The 14,980-nt window shown below is 36.2% G+C and overlaps 2 protein-coding genes and 1 long non-coding RNA gene across 3 annotated transcripts; all 3 read left to right on the top strand.

Moving 5' to 3' along the window:
• The first annotated feature begins 175 nt into the window (after window positions 1–175).
• Window positions 176–8,133, top strand: LOC130554943 (testicular haploid expressed gene protein-like). Its single transcript, XM_057334856.1, has 7 exons — window positions 176–288; window positions 585–735; window positions 1,623–1,687; window positions 3,915–3,978; window positions 5,616–5,742; window positions 6,847–7,009; window positions 7,679–8,133. Exons 2-7 carry the CDS (start codon window positions 674–676, stop codon window positions 7,915–7,917), a joined length of 720 nt encoding a protein of 239 aa, XP_057190839.1. The 5' UTR covers window positions 176–288; window positions 585–673; the 3' UTR covers window positions 7,918–8,133.
• Window positions 8,134–9,882: 1,749 nt separating this feature from the next.
• Window positions 9,883–11,339, top strand: LOC130554822 (testicular haploid expressed gene protein-like). Its single transcript, XM_057334691.1, has 3 exons — window positions 9,883–9,889; window positions 10,012–10,215; window positions 10,885–11,339. Exons 1-3 carry the CDS (start codon window positions 9,883–9,885, stop codon window positions 11,121–11,123), a joined length of 450 nt encoding a protein of 149 aa, XP_057190674.1. The 3' UTR covers window positions 11,124–11,339.
• A 2,197-nt stretch (window positions 11,340–13,536) lies between these two features.
• Window positions 13,537–14,245, top strand: LOC130553947 (uncharacterized). The gene is made up of 3 exons (XR_008962927.1): window positions 13,537–13,642; window positions 13,928–14,006; window positions 14,170–14,245. It is a non-coding gene; the product is annotated as an uncharacterized LOC130553947 (long non-coding RNA).
• The last annotated feature ends 735 nt before the right edge of the window (window positions 14,246–14,980 follow it).

The raw sequence follows: 14,980 nt of genomic DNA, 5'->3' as shown, positions 1-14,980 counted from the left end.
TGTGATACAATAGTCTTCCAAATGAAAATAGCTGCACTTGTTTTATTTTATTCATGCTTTTACAATAGTGACATATTTTAAAGCTTTCTTATTTTACATTTCTGTCTGTCTATAAACACAGGTTTATTTATTTTCCTATATTTATATTTTGTTTGAAAAGCTTCGCATGATGTGATTCTTCAAAAATGAACAACGAATTATCCAGCTTGTTGGCGTCCTGACGTCATCCGTTGCTACAGTAACGACATAACGCGTTAAAGCGCCGCTTACAGGTGTACACCAGGAAAGGTAAGCGCTAGGCTAAATGCAAACGTTAATTTTGTAAATACTGTCTCACTGTTCTAACTATAATATTTGTAGTAAACATATGGTAGTATACAGGCTACTACAATAAAACCTTATTTAATTTTCCTGTATGGTATGTATAGGCCTATCGTCATTCTGTGGTGTTGTGTAATGAATAAACTGCAGGGGAAATTCTTGTTATAAATGCACATTCAGTCTCAAGGCTGCTCTGTGGCTTCTGTATTTTTAGTTAATCGTTTCTGCTGTTCAGTTCAAGATATTTTGATGTGTTTTTACAGGTTAAAGTTCAGCAGGTTTATCTCTCCAGATAAAGTCTTCAGTGTGTTACAGCAGGTGATCAGTGATGTGCTTCATCTGTCCATAAGACATGACCTCACAGATAGACCTGCTCGCTCACCCCAAACCCAACCTGCTTAAATTCCCAGACAGGTACACAAACATGCTGCTACATGAGCTCCTGGAACCCAGCAAGGTTCTTTATTTACACACATCAACTTTTAGATTTTGTGCAAATTGTCCTGTCTTCCGTGACTCTGATGCGTCAAAAATAAAGTTAGAAGTTGTAGCCTTTTTTGTTGGCCGTGTAATCCATTTCCACTTGACCAAGGCTCTAAGTAGTTTTAACCTTACAGAACTGACTTGTTTTTTAGGCATATGATAAAAAAGCCAAATACAAAGATTCTAAAATTTGAAAAGATTTCAAAGCAACCATACGATAAACCTTTAAATAACACATATGTACATTCATTTAAACAATTATATGTTGTTTTTTTGTCTATATTTTTCACTTTTTTATATAGTGCATTATTATTATTATTTTATTTCATTTTTTCTATCTTAATGTATCTCTTTCATCTATGTTTGCACTATTGTTGCACCATGTGTATACTTTCTTCTGCACTAGAAGCTCCTGTCGCCAAGTCAAATTGTTTGTGTGTGTGTGTAAACATTAGTAATATAACTCCTTCTGATTCTAAAAGAAAGGCACACATTTACATTGAAATCTTGCTGTAATATTTTCCTAAGATTTTGTTATATTAATATTATATCTATTGTACCTCTTTTGATTACATTTGTTAAACTGTCAAATTTGTGCATTAGTAACATTAGGTAAAGATAGAAAGACATCATCTGATGTTATTTGACCTGCATTTGCTTGAACTGTACACATGTGGCCACAAGAGGGCTCCATGACACTGTGTGACTATAAAACTGCGCATTTAAGGATGGCATGTGCTGAGAATCCACTGCTAAAACTGAGCATTTATCTGTGAGATTTGATGTAAAATATTTTGTTTTTGTTTGAATGTTTTTAGGCGCTCAGTATACTGGCTTGATGAACTTCCAGCTGAGTCGAAGAAGAACCCCACGACGACTTTTGGTATGAAAATCACTTCTCAAGAATCACACTCTTGACAACTAATGGTCTTTAAAACAACACCCATTAAGCCTGTGTGAATAGAAAGTTTAAATTTGATTTTCTATATTGGAAAAACATCCAACTTATGTCTGAAGGTTGTATCATTTAAATTTAAAGTCCCCGTGAACCGGAAGTTGCGATGGTTTTTACTTCCGTATTTTGACGCATTTCCGAGTGAAAGAGAGGGTTGTCGGTACACGATCCGGGTTGCCTGCACGATCCGTTCTGCGCATGCGCGTGATTACGTAGTAGATCACATCACGGTTTCCCTACACTATTGGTATTACGCAAGCATTCGATGAAACACTTGACGGCCAGACGGCACAACTGGCGGCATGTTTTTGTAGGCTACATTGTGTTTTTCATTTAACAGTTCACGACGGGTCTATTTTGATGTTTTTAAATGTATCTTACGCTATGCATTACGATGTGTTTACGTGGTTGCTAATCCAAAATAATAAAGGAGTTGTTACATGAACATACACGATTTTGGTTACATGTGGAATAAAGTCTGAGTCTTTCTGTTACTGCAAACCTTCAGTTTCCTCCATCTCCCCTTTGCGATTCATTGCTGTATGGCATTAGGCCTACTTAACTTGCTGTGTTTCGATCTGAGGTCCGTAGTATTGTCAAAGCCGGTTTGTGTCGTTTTTTTATTAAAAGCTGCTAATGTTAGTTAACTTTAAATTGAGTAATTTTGTATTAGCATGGGTCTATATAAACTAATATATCTATCTAAATAATCTAAATGAGGAAAATAATCCCTTCAATGGTGTTTACAGAAGACAATAAGGAACATAATATGCATTTATGCTTAGACTATCTGCACTTACATGAAGAAAGAACTACAAACAAGTCTGGTGAAACGATACAGAGTATTTCAAACTGACAAGACTTGAAAGAACGCATAGTTTGCACACACAAGTGACATGAGACCAGAAGTGGACAGTAGTGAAAGGCGCGGTACAAAGGTGCGCAAGCGTGGAACAGATCGTGCAGTGTCGCCTAAATTATTTTTTATATTTTCAATGTGCAATGTGTACAGTCATCATTAACTGACGGCGCTTTAAAGCGACGCTAAAGGGAGCGAGGATATGCCATTTCACTTCTTTTAATTCCTCCGTCCTCGCTTCTTTTCCTTGCTCCCTTCCCTCGCATCCCGAAGGGGTGGAGCTAAGACGCGAGGAAAGGAAACGAGGATGTATAATTAAGAATTGAGAAGCACCCTAGGTCTGGAACATGTCGTCTCTCACTAATCATTGGTGTTTCCCGTGGGCGTGGCTTGTTGGTTTTGACTAAATCCTTGGTGTTTCAAGTCTTACGAAACTTTTACCCTAACCCACACCCTAACCCTAACCTTACTCTAACCATCTAAACTACCTATGATTGTTAAAATTGCCAAAAAACACGGTTGCGTGATGACGTCATACTCAAAACGCCAAGGCTTTAGTGAGAGCCGGAACTTATCACCGCTTTCTTTGGGCCAAGGCCCGCCCAAGAGGCCATATGACTGACAGTAAAGCAACCAATCACGTTTTGCTTTCTGCCGCGTCATGTTTATAGGCGTGGAAATGTCCCTGCAGTAACAGACCCGTGTAAATTCACGAACGTGTCAAAAGTTACAAGAAACAACAATGATTATAACTTTATGCCATGAACCTCCTATACTTTTAAGAATTAAGCGTTTCGTTGATCGTGATTAATTCTTATAGCAACCGTTGTAAACACGACAGCTTACTTCTTAGCATTGTTGGGTGTAACTAGTTACTAAGTAGTTAGTTACTGTAATTTAATTACTTTTCCTTTGAAAACTAAAGTAAAGAGATTTTTTCTGTAATTTAATTACAGTTACTTTTGATGTAATTAAACTAAATACTTTGTGTAATACTGTATATGTGTGTGCAATATTGGAATTGACATCAAAATTCAAAGTCTAACTTTAAAATCCGTGCTTTAATGTATAACTAAAGATTATGAGGGCACATGAATTTTAAAAAGAAAATTACCCACATTGATAAACTAGTTACAATAAACACTGCAATATTTCAGGAAAAAATACTCAAATGATATTTTTAATTTCACTGGGACTTGAGAATATGTTTTCTTATTTTGCATTTACTACTGTTCTGTTTTATTTCCTGTTTATTGGAATATATTTTCTATAAATATGTTAAATTTGTCTCCACAGAAACGACTTCTCGCTTGGAGCAGCTCGCCCAGAACAAACAAGCGGGCCGTTTCTTTGAGAATAGGTGACTGAAACAAGTAGTGACCAGAAGACAGAATATAGAGTCCATGCATGTCATGTAGCCTTTTGGGTGAATTATTTTTCATTAAGATTATTTCTAATTATTTCTAATATTGATAAGCATCTATTCCGATTTTTTTCGTTTCAAAAGATCACATATACTTAAAGATCGCGTATCACAGGCAGTTTCTGCCAATCTCATATTAATCTTGAGTACCTATACAGTAGTATTGCATACGTCGTATCTTCGAAGAGTATTTAGTTTGATCAAATTGATAAAAGAGAGATACAGCTGTACGATTATTTCTGGAAAAACACGAGCTGCTAGAGGTGGGACTAGTGGGGAGAGTGGGATGGAACTACAGCACGAGCAAGCAACACATAATCACATTAATGGCTCTTTCTTTCGCCTTGCCTTGCTTTTCCGGGAGAATGGACAATAAAAGGAATAGTCACAGGGATCCAGAATTATAAAAAAAACTTTCTGAATCAAGTTGGATTGGTGTGGTAGTGTATCAAGTACCAAAATACTACGTCATACGTCCAACTCGTTTTATAACAAGTTGACCATGTTAGCATGAGAAGCCCGTTAACAGTGTAAAGAAGTCAGAATGCATGACATAGCATGATACCCGATCTTTAATTCTGAAAAATTAATAAAACGTGTTTTGTGACGTATGAGGCGTGAAACAGGGAAACCCTTGAATCGACACTTTTTTCTGGGTTATTCCATTGCCTGATTTTTATCAAGCCTCGTATAAGTGAGATGGGGACAACAATCAATTGCACAGTTTCAGTTATTCAGAAATATGTGACGAAATACAGCGATCAAAAATAAGTATCCCAAAAAGACAGTACAGTATATAAAACACGCATACCCCTGCAAGTATTTTTATCTTTCTTTTTAAGAATAAATTAACATAAATGGAGTGTTGTACACATTTTGCATGTTATATTACCCCTAAACATTATTAATGTGCACATGCAACGGAAGTCAAGGCACTTTAGTCGCTCGTATTCATTTTATCTTCGTTAAAATGGCCAAGCAGTAACTTCATTTCCACAGCGGCTCTTAAGTGTATAATAAACCGAACTATACACAACACACAGGCAATAAACCGAACTACAACAATAATCATCTTCAGGCAGTAACACCTCTCACAGTCTTCATGTACTGAGGGTCCTTACGGCTTCATTCAGACACAGAAGTCTCAGGATTTAATTCTCATCTGATAATTGCAGCTGTAATTCATCAATAAGCAAATATGAATCCAGTTCTCTCGGGTGAAATCTATTGGAAGTTGCATTTTAAGTGAAGGAAAAGCTTGTGATGCTGATGATGCTGGTATCCACAGCGACGCCACAAACACATCTAAGTAAACAGGAGGAAATTACAAGTAATGGTTATATTTCTTGACCTTGACAATTCCTTATGCCAAAAATAATTTTCTGACAACACACACTGTACATACAAAGATATAGAATGTTTTTGTACTTTATGTCCAAAAAAAACCCCACAGCTCCCCCATTCACTTCTATGTGCCCTTCCCAATATGGCAGCGGTGTTGATGTACCATTCGGTGGCCAGTATGTCATCTATGTACTGTATGTCTATACTGGAATTTGTCTGTTTTTTTAAAGAAGATCATCAGAATGGGTGGTTAGTGTAGCCGCGCTGAAAGCACGTCCTTCTCAAAGAATCTGTTCTCTGGCATTGCCCCGTGTACCCGCCGAAGGCTGGCAGCCTGACCGGCCACTGCTGGCCCCTGTGAGTAAATACACTTTATCTTATGATGCTGGATTTCACTTCATATTCTACAGAGCATGTCTGGCCCAAAAATCTGATGAGAAACTGAAATGCAGAATGATGTCATGAAATCATTGATCTGTACTGGTAGAAGTGAGAGACTGTAAGTTTCGAATGTTTATATCTTTATTCGTCATTTTTAGATGTATTGTGGACATTCCAATCAAATGTCTGTTGTTTTTCAACTAAATCAAACCTCAGGAGTGACATAAAGTCATCCAACAGCAATGTGAAAGACTGACAGCATGACAAGACACATGAAAAGTGTGATCATAATCAAGGTTATTACATAAAAAGAAATAATGTTCAACTTTTCCTAAATACATGTAGAAATATGACTGTTGTATTGCTTAAAAGTGAATCTGAACTTGTTTTCTTTGCAGTGTTTGAGGTCTGAAAAAAACACAGAGCATCTTTTCTGTTATTTTCACTTGTTTCTCTCAGTTTCTGCATATGAATGCAAACATAATTTTTTTCGATTTGAAATTTGGGAGAAAATTGAAAACAGGACTCAAATAAAAACTTAATCTACAGCATAACTGCAACACACAGACATCAAGAATCAGTGTATGAACCTCAACAACGGTGACAATCAACAGACTAATTCAGAAAAACAGATAAACCGCAATGCATGCTGGGAATCATGAATGAGTTTTGTACTATGATGTTACCCACCATGCATTGCAGTATAATATTTTCACTTGGTGATTGTCACCATTATTGGGGTTCATACACTGATTCTTGATGTCTGTGTGTTGCAGTTATGCTGTAGATTAAGTTTTTATTTGCGTCCTGTTTTCACAAATGTTTCTAGATATCAAAATGTACTCAAATTCCCTGATTTTATAGTGTTCTTTCTTATAGTGAAATTTAAAGTTGTATTTAATAAAAAAAAATGGCTTGTAATCTGTTGCCATAATTGTATTGAGTAGATCTAAGGTATTACTTTTTGCAGTGCAGTTGTAAATCAGCTTTATTAACAGCCCTCAAGCACATTCCACAGAGTTTGTTTTTCTCCGCTCAGTGGTGACAGATGATCGATTTCATTGTCTTGCTGACTCGCAGTTGAGTGTTGCAGTTCAAACTGTCAGAGCGAGCCCGAGGATCTGTCAGCTGGCGCAGCCAAAACGGATGAAGATGATGTTGAACGGCTTCAGTGCTGAATCAAGTGGCCACACAGTGACCGTTCCCACGGCGACACCATCCCCACGTTTACTGCAGCTGGCCTGTGAGTCCATATTGCCACCTTTTCACATACTGTATCCACAACTTTAAATTGACCTATAGACTCCATACAGACTGTTTTGTAGATTGTTTTGTTTACTTTAGTGTTTTACTCAAAGCTTTTCTATGGATATACAATATTCTGTCAAAATTTGTCAATAATGATGATAATTCATTTTTCTTATGATTTTTATTCATTTTTAACCTCTTTTACAGTATGTTATATTTGCACAAAACAAAAGCTTAACACTTGAACTGTATTCCTTTGGCAGTATTTCATTAAATAAGAACATTAAGAAAATCTAAATCTAGTTTAACAATGTCACATTTCAATCGAGAAGTATTTCATACAGTACTGTTCTTTTTGTGACATAAGTATAGTCATTTTACATTTAAGTTTCTTTTATAATATTGCCTAAACAATAGTGCAAATGAATGTCAATAATAAGAAGAAACGGATAAATAAAGATATTAAATATTAAAGTCATTGGCAAATGTTTATCACGCAGATGTACACACACAACAGCTGCGATGAGAGTGATGTGAAGCAGACGTGCATTGGTTAGGTCATTGCTCCTAGATCCTTTTTTATTTTTTGAATATTATCTTTCATTATTTGGTTAGTCAGTGAGTTCATTATCTCGCTCCCTTTCTCCCTGTCCTCCATTCGTAGCTCCTAAACAGGTCCATCCACAGCACGCTCTCGACCGGCCGGTGTCTTGGCCGATTCCAAATCACATTCTGAAGACCTCAGCCAGCGAGAGACTGCGCCTTCTGGCTCGACCGAAGACCCGTCAGGCCCTGTTTGAGGCGTATGACCCTTACAGCGTCAGTCCTGCTGCCCGGGTGGCCACTGCTTCTCCCAGACTGCTGGAGCTTTCTTTACCATTACCACGGAAATGTAAAACCTAATACACGCCGTTCCTCCATCTGTATGAAGTACATACAGTACATTATTTTAGAGTTTCATTTTTTAGGATGATGTATTCTGTGTCATTTAGAATGTAATGTGAATTCTGACATTTAAACATGCTGTACGGTCAATATGTAGCTATAGAAGTAAAGAAGTGTGCGTCCTTGTGAAATAAGCAATGCATCCACAAGGGTTTTGTGTTTGCTGTCAGGTTTAATGAAATTCTTTTATTAAACGTGTTTCATTAAACGTGTTTTTTATTATAAGACACCTTTATTGAAAGTCATTGCTGTTGGAAACATTTCCCATCTAAAATAAAACGAGGTCATAATTCTTTATATAGACTTTCTTCCGCTTTCACGACAGGCTGCTACAGATCTGATATTCTCCCTAAAGGCAAAAGTTGTGTTTCCCATTCTGAGCCTCTGATAAAGATCGCTGAATAAATGACGGGCGTGACCGGAATTCACCTGCAATATTCAAATCCATCTTTGTCACATTTGAATGTAACGTGTTTATAGTTTGTCAAAATATCCCATTGATTCTTTGTAAATGAACAAACTTCAAAGAAATCTTTATTGATTCTCAATCAATTCTCTTTAGATAGATTCTCTTTATTGACCCCGATCAATGTCAGGGTTTGTTATGGGATCAATAAAATAGAAAAAGTTCTTACAAATTATACAATTGAGAAGGGGGGTTGATTTTCATTTGAATAATTTGGGATCCTCTGAACAGTCGGTGTAAACACACATTTAAGAGACTGTTAAAGACTCACAATCATTTGACTGTTTTTCCTTCAGGCTTTGTCTCGAGCTCCCGGTGTGTGTTTTGTGTTTGTTGAGTGTATGGTGTGTGTGTGTGAGTGTTTCTTCATTACACTATACATGAGGAATGAGCTGATGATTATTTCATGGCTTAAGAGAGATATTAGTGCTTATTTGTCATAATGTGTGTTTGCTGGTTTACACCGGTCGAACAAACAGCTTTTATGTATACTCTTAAAAATATAGGTGCTTAAAAGGTTCTTCACAGCGATGCCATTGAAGAACCATTTTTGGTTCCACAAAGAACATTCAGTCAAAGGTTCTTTAAAGAACCATCTCTTTCTTACCTTTTTTATAATCTGAAGAACTTTTTTTCACCACAAAGAACCTTTTGTGAAATGTTCTTCATGTTAAAGGTTCTTTGTGGAACCAAAGGGTTCTTCTATGGCATCAAAGAAACTTTTGAAGCACAAAAGTTTTTAAGAGTGTAGAGAGCAGCGATGGGACTGTGTTAATATTGTCACATACCTTTCAAAACTTGAGAACAACTGCGTGAAAAGTAGACCACCTATTGAGTTTTTCATTCAAATAAACTTAAAAAAAGTAATTTTCCCAGAGGAACAATGTTATTGCTCAGATGTTGCTCTTTCATAGCTCAGCAGATTTGATGGAGTTCTCGGTTGTGTTTCTTTTAAGTCTCAGATGTTGCTTATAGGCAGAGGTGGACAGTAACGAAGTAAATTTGCCTGAGTACTGTACTTAAGTACACTTTTTGAGTATCTGTACTTTACTTGAGTATTATTTTTTCAGAGTACTTGTACTTTAACTTCACTACATTTGAAAGACAAATATCATAATTTAACTCCACTACATTTATAAAAAGGTTCAAAAGTAGAAACAGACTAATTCAGAAAAACAGATAAACCGCAATGCATGCTGGGAATCATGAATGAGTTTTGTACTATGATGTTACCCACCATGCATTGCAGTATAACATTTTCACTTGGTGATTGTCACCATTATTGGGGTTCATACACTGATTCTTGATGTCTGTGTGTTGCAGTTATGCTGTAGATTAAGTGTTTATTTGCGTCCTGTTTTCACAAATGTTTCTAGATATCAAAATGTACTCAAATTCCCTGATTTTATAGTGTTCTTTCTTATAGTGAAATTTAAAGTTGTATTTAATAAAAAAAAATGGCTTGTAATCTGTTGCCATAATTGTATTGAGTAGATCTAAGGTATTACTTTTTGCAGTGCAGTTGTAAATCAGCTTTATTAACAGCCCTCAAGCACATTCCACAGAGTTTGTTTTTCTCCGCTCAGTGGTGACAGATGATCGATTTCATTGTCTTGCTGACTCGCAGTTGAGTGTTGCAGTTCAAACTGTCAGAGCGAGCCCGAGGATCTGTCAGCTGGCGCAGCCAAAACGGATGAAGATGATGTTGAACGGCTTCAGTGCTGAATCAAGTGGCCACACAGTGACCGTTCCCACGGCGACACCATCCCCACGTTTACTGCAGCTGGCCTGTGAGTCCATATTGCCACCTTTTCACATACTGTATCCACAACTTTAAATTGACCTATAGACTCCATACAGACTGTTTTGTAGATTATTTTGTTTACTTTAGTGTTTTACTCAAAGCTTTTCTATGGATATACAATATTCTGTCAAAATTTGTCAATAATGATGATAATTCATTTTTCTTATGATTTTTATTCATTTTTAACCTCATTTACAGTATGTTATATTTGCACAAAACAAAAGCTTAACACTTGAACTGTATTCCTTTGGCAGTATTTCATTAAATAAGAACATTAAGAAAATCTAAATCTAGTTTAACAATGTCACATTTCAATCGAGAAGTATTTCATACAGTACTGTTCTTTTTGTGACATAAGTATAGTCATTTTACATTTAAGTTTCTTTTATAATATTGCCTAAACAATAGTGCAAATGAATGTCAATAATAAGAAGAAACGGATAAATAAAGATATTAAATATTAAAGTCATTGGCAAATGTTTATCACGCAGATGTACACACACAACAGCTGCGATGAGAGTGATGTGAAGCAGACGTGCATTGGTTAGGTCATTGCTCCTAGATCCTTTTTTATTTTTTGAATATTATCTTTCATTATTTGGTTAGTCAGTGAGTTCATTATCTCGCTCCCTTTCTCCCTGTCCTCCATTCGTAGCTCCTAAACAGGTCCATCCACAGCACGCTCTCGACCGGCCGGTGTCTTGGCCGATTCCAAATCACATTCTGAAGACCTCAGCCAGCGAGAGACTGCGCCTTCTGGCTCGACCGAAGACCCGTCAGGCCCTGTTTGAGGCGTATGACCCTTACAGCGTCAGTCCTGCTGCCCGGGCGGCCACTGCTTCTCCCAGACTGCTGGAGCTTTCTTTACCATTACCACGGAAATGTAAAACCTAATACACGCCGTTCCTCCATCTGTATGAAGTACATACAGTACATTATTTTAGAGTTTCATTTTTTAGGATGATGTATTCTGTGTCATTTAGAATGTAATGTGAATTCTGACATTTAAACATGCTGTACGGTCAATATGTAGCTATAGAAGTAAAGAAGTGTGCGTCCTTGTGAAATAAGCAATGCATCCACAAGGGTTTTGTGTTTGCTGTCAGGTTTAATGAAATTCTTTTATTAAACGTGTTTCATTAAACGTGTTTTTTATTATAAGACACCTTTATTGAAAGTCATTGCTGTTGGAAACATTTCCCATCTAAAATAAAACGAGGTCATAATTCTTTATATAGACTTTCTTCCGCTTTCACGACAGGCTGCTACAGATCTGATATTCTCCCTAAAGGCAAAAGTTGTGTTTCCCATTCTGAGCCGCTGATAAAGATCGCTGAATAAATGACGGGCGTGACCGGAATTCACCTGCAATATTCAAATCCATCTTTGTCACATTTGAATGTAACGTGTTTATAGTTTGTCAAAATATCCCATTGATTCTTTGTAAATGAACAAACTTCAAAGAAATCTTTATTGATTCTCAATCAATTCTCTTTAGATAGATTCTCTTTATTGACCCCGATCAATGTCAGGGTTTGTTATGGGATCAATAAAATAGAAAAAGTTCTTACAAATTATACAATTGAGAAGGGGGGTTGATTTTCATTTGAATAATTTGGGATCCTCTGAACAGTCGGTGTAAACACACATTTAAGAGACTGTTAAAGACTCACAATCATTTGACTGTTTTTCCTTCAGGCTTTGTCTCGAGCTCCCGGTGTGTGTTTTGTGTTTGTTGAGTGTATGGTGTGTGTGTGTGAGTGTTTCTTCATTACACTATACATGAGGAATGAGCTGATGATTATTTCATGGCTTAAGAGAGATATTAGTGCTTATTTGTCATAATGTGTGTTTGCTGGTTTACACCGGTCGAACAAACAGCTTTTATGTATACTCTTAAAAATATAGGTGCTTAAAAGGTTCTTCACAGCGATGCCATTGAAGAACCATTTTTGGTTCCACAAAGAACATTCAGTCAAAGGTTCTTTAAAGAACCATCTCTTTCTTACCTTTTTTATAATCTGAAGAACTTTTTTTCACCACAAAGAACCTTTTGTGAAATGTTCTTCATGTTAAAGGTTCTTTGTGGAACCAAAGGGTTCTTCTATGGCATCAAAGAAACTTTTGAAGCACAAAAGTTTTTAAGAGTGTAGAGAGCAGCGATGGGACTGTGTTAATATTGTCACATACCTTTCAAAACTTGAGAACAACTGCGTGAAAAGTAGACCACCTATTGAGTTTTTCATTCAAATAAACTTAAAAAAAGTAATTTTCCCAGAGGAACAATGTTATTGCTCAGATGTTGCTCTTTCATAGCTCAGCAGATTTGATGGAGTTCTCGGTTGTGTTTCTTTTAAGTCTCAGATGTTGCTTATAGGAGAAATAAAAATATATTAGATAGTTATTTCAAGTAAATAATTCAAATCCACAAAGAGTATGAATGCCTATAATGAATGCTGATTATAGAGGTAAAATAATCTGGATTTTGTACATTTGATGAGAAATTCCTACTGAGATCTTCAATAATATTGACTTTTCTCTTCTGAAACTCTATGACATTTGTAATACTTAATGTCTTGCTATAAATGTTACAAAATGTATTGAGATTGCGGTTTGCTTAAAATGAGTAAACACAGCAAGTCATTTTTAGTAAAGTCGCATTAATCTCGTTATTACTCAATTTGACAAAAATTAAGATTTGGTTAGATCTTGTGACGCAGCGCTTGACTGGCTTTCGAGGCTTGCCGCCATTTTCTGAAAATCCTCTCCTCGGACAATAAGTTTAGTGAGTAAACTAAACTTGTTTTATACTAAAATGTTTTATTAAATAAATCCCATCAATAGTGCGAAGATACATGTTTCTTAGTGTTTCCGTTTTAAATAAGTTTAATTGTGGTGGTGCACGTTTCTTAGTGTTTTAAATAAGATCCTAGATATCAAATGTACAGAAAGTGCGCTTCAACTTTTGTGAGAAGAAATTTTATTTAAGTTGCTTAAATTAGATTTGTGGTAGTAAACAATCACGATTGCCTACTTTTATGAAGGCATGAAAACACGTTGATAGTTAGGCTATATTCGCCTTTCAGCTCCTTGCCTTTTTAGTTTCAAATTGACACAACGCGCCATATTAACAGACGACGTTTTTAAGTGAGTTAAAAAGAGCGCGAAGCCGTCATTGCTTTATTCTAAACCTTTCATTTGTCTACCTTTCATCTGTTTATCTAGCCTACACCGCGTGCGAGCGTTGCGATGCAACGCGACAAACGCCTTGTTGTTAATGGTTTCTGTTATGTTTTGTCATGTATGTCGCATCTTGAGGTGCGGACAGGGTGGGACCGTTTACCGTGAGCTTGAAGTGCGAGGCGGAGGCTGGAAGTTGGAACATCGGGCTCAAATCTCTATGCATTGTGTTGGTTAGAAACCTCCTTAAAACAGCATACAGTCACTTTGCAGACACGATAGAGGAGAATTGTGTCGGCTAACGACGCTAGTGATTAATTTTTTATTGTAGGCCTAGTACTTATATAATTGTTTGTGTGTTATAAACGCATAATGTGCATACTGAGTAGTGTACGTGAAAAAAAACAGTAGTGTTAAGTACAATCAACTTTGTTAGTGTGACATTACTCTATGGCAATGTTATGAAGTTCTGGTAAAGTTCCATTATGTGACTTTAATATCTTTGTTTTATATTTTAGTAAAGCCAATTCCTGAATGAATGTTAAAAAAAATCTTGGGAGACCTGATTTTCATAGTGAGGAACTTATACAGAACTAGGTAAGAACTTATGCAGAATCCACATGATGCAGCAGACCTGTGTGTGCAACATAACAGTTCATATTGATTCTTTACATTCTTTGAATTATCAGTTTGTATATTTGTATATTTTATACTATTCTAAATTAATATTATACATGAATATCATATTGTTTTGTTTCAGGACAATAATGGTGAAGTTAATCAACCTTTCAGAGCACACAGTAATCACCAGAGGGGGATCTACTCCGGATCTCCAGCTCTACACCACACTTAACATGCAAGCATACAAGACCACACACAAACATTATATAAATAACATAACTCTTCACTGTTATCAAACGCACACACTCTTGCATGTTGATGGTTACTGTTGTAATGTTGTCAGAATGTCTGTTGTTTAGTCATATTTATTTGTTTTTGTTGTACAATGAAATCTACATTTCTGAACTGCTGTATGTGTCATGTTTAAATTAATTCAGTGAAAAAATAAAGCTTTTAACATTTCACAGCTGTCCATTGTTTCTGTATGTTAGGTGTTAAGAACATAACATTATTCATCTAAATGAGCTTACATTTTATCATAATGGTAAACTAGACTTTTTTGGTAGAAATGACAAAAATGTGTTAGTAAAACAATTTAAAATTATGAGTCGCACCAACCGAAAAAATTAAGCAAAATCCCTTGCTGGGAATAGGGTTAGGGTTAAAGAATTTTAGGTAATGTTGCTTAAAATTTCATGTAGAATTGGCTTAAAAATGGTCGCAAAAATGATGCACTATATTTTTTAGTAACTTTAGCGTAATGTTTTTTGCAGTGTAGTTTGTCTTCAGAGCTTTCAGCCGCTTTTGTAGTTAAGTGTTTAATACAGTTTTCAGAACATTTTCAGAAAATATCTTGTGTTTCCCAGATGATATAAAGAATACAAACCGAGCAGACTGATTGGTGCGCTAGCTGGCATACGTCAGTTTTGGAGTATTATTGCTGTGCGCTT

This window comes from Triplophysa rosa, linkage group LG5 (genome assembly GCF_024868665.1).
Source record: "Triplophysa rosa linkage group LG5, Trosa_1v2, whole genome shotgun sequence".
Lineage (NCBI taxonomy): Eukaryota > Metazoa > Chordata > Actinopteri > Cypriniformes > Nemacheilidae > Triplophysa > Triplophysa rosa.
Note: the sequence above shows the minus strand (reverse complement) of the source record. Positions and strands in the feature narration are given on the sequence as shown.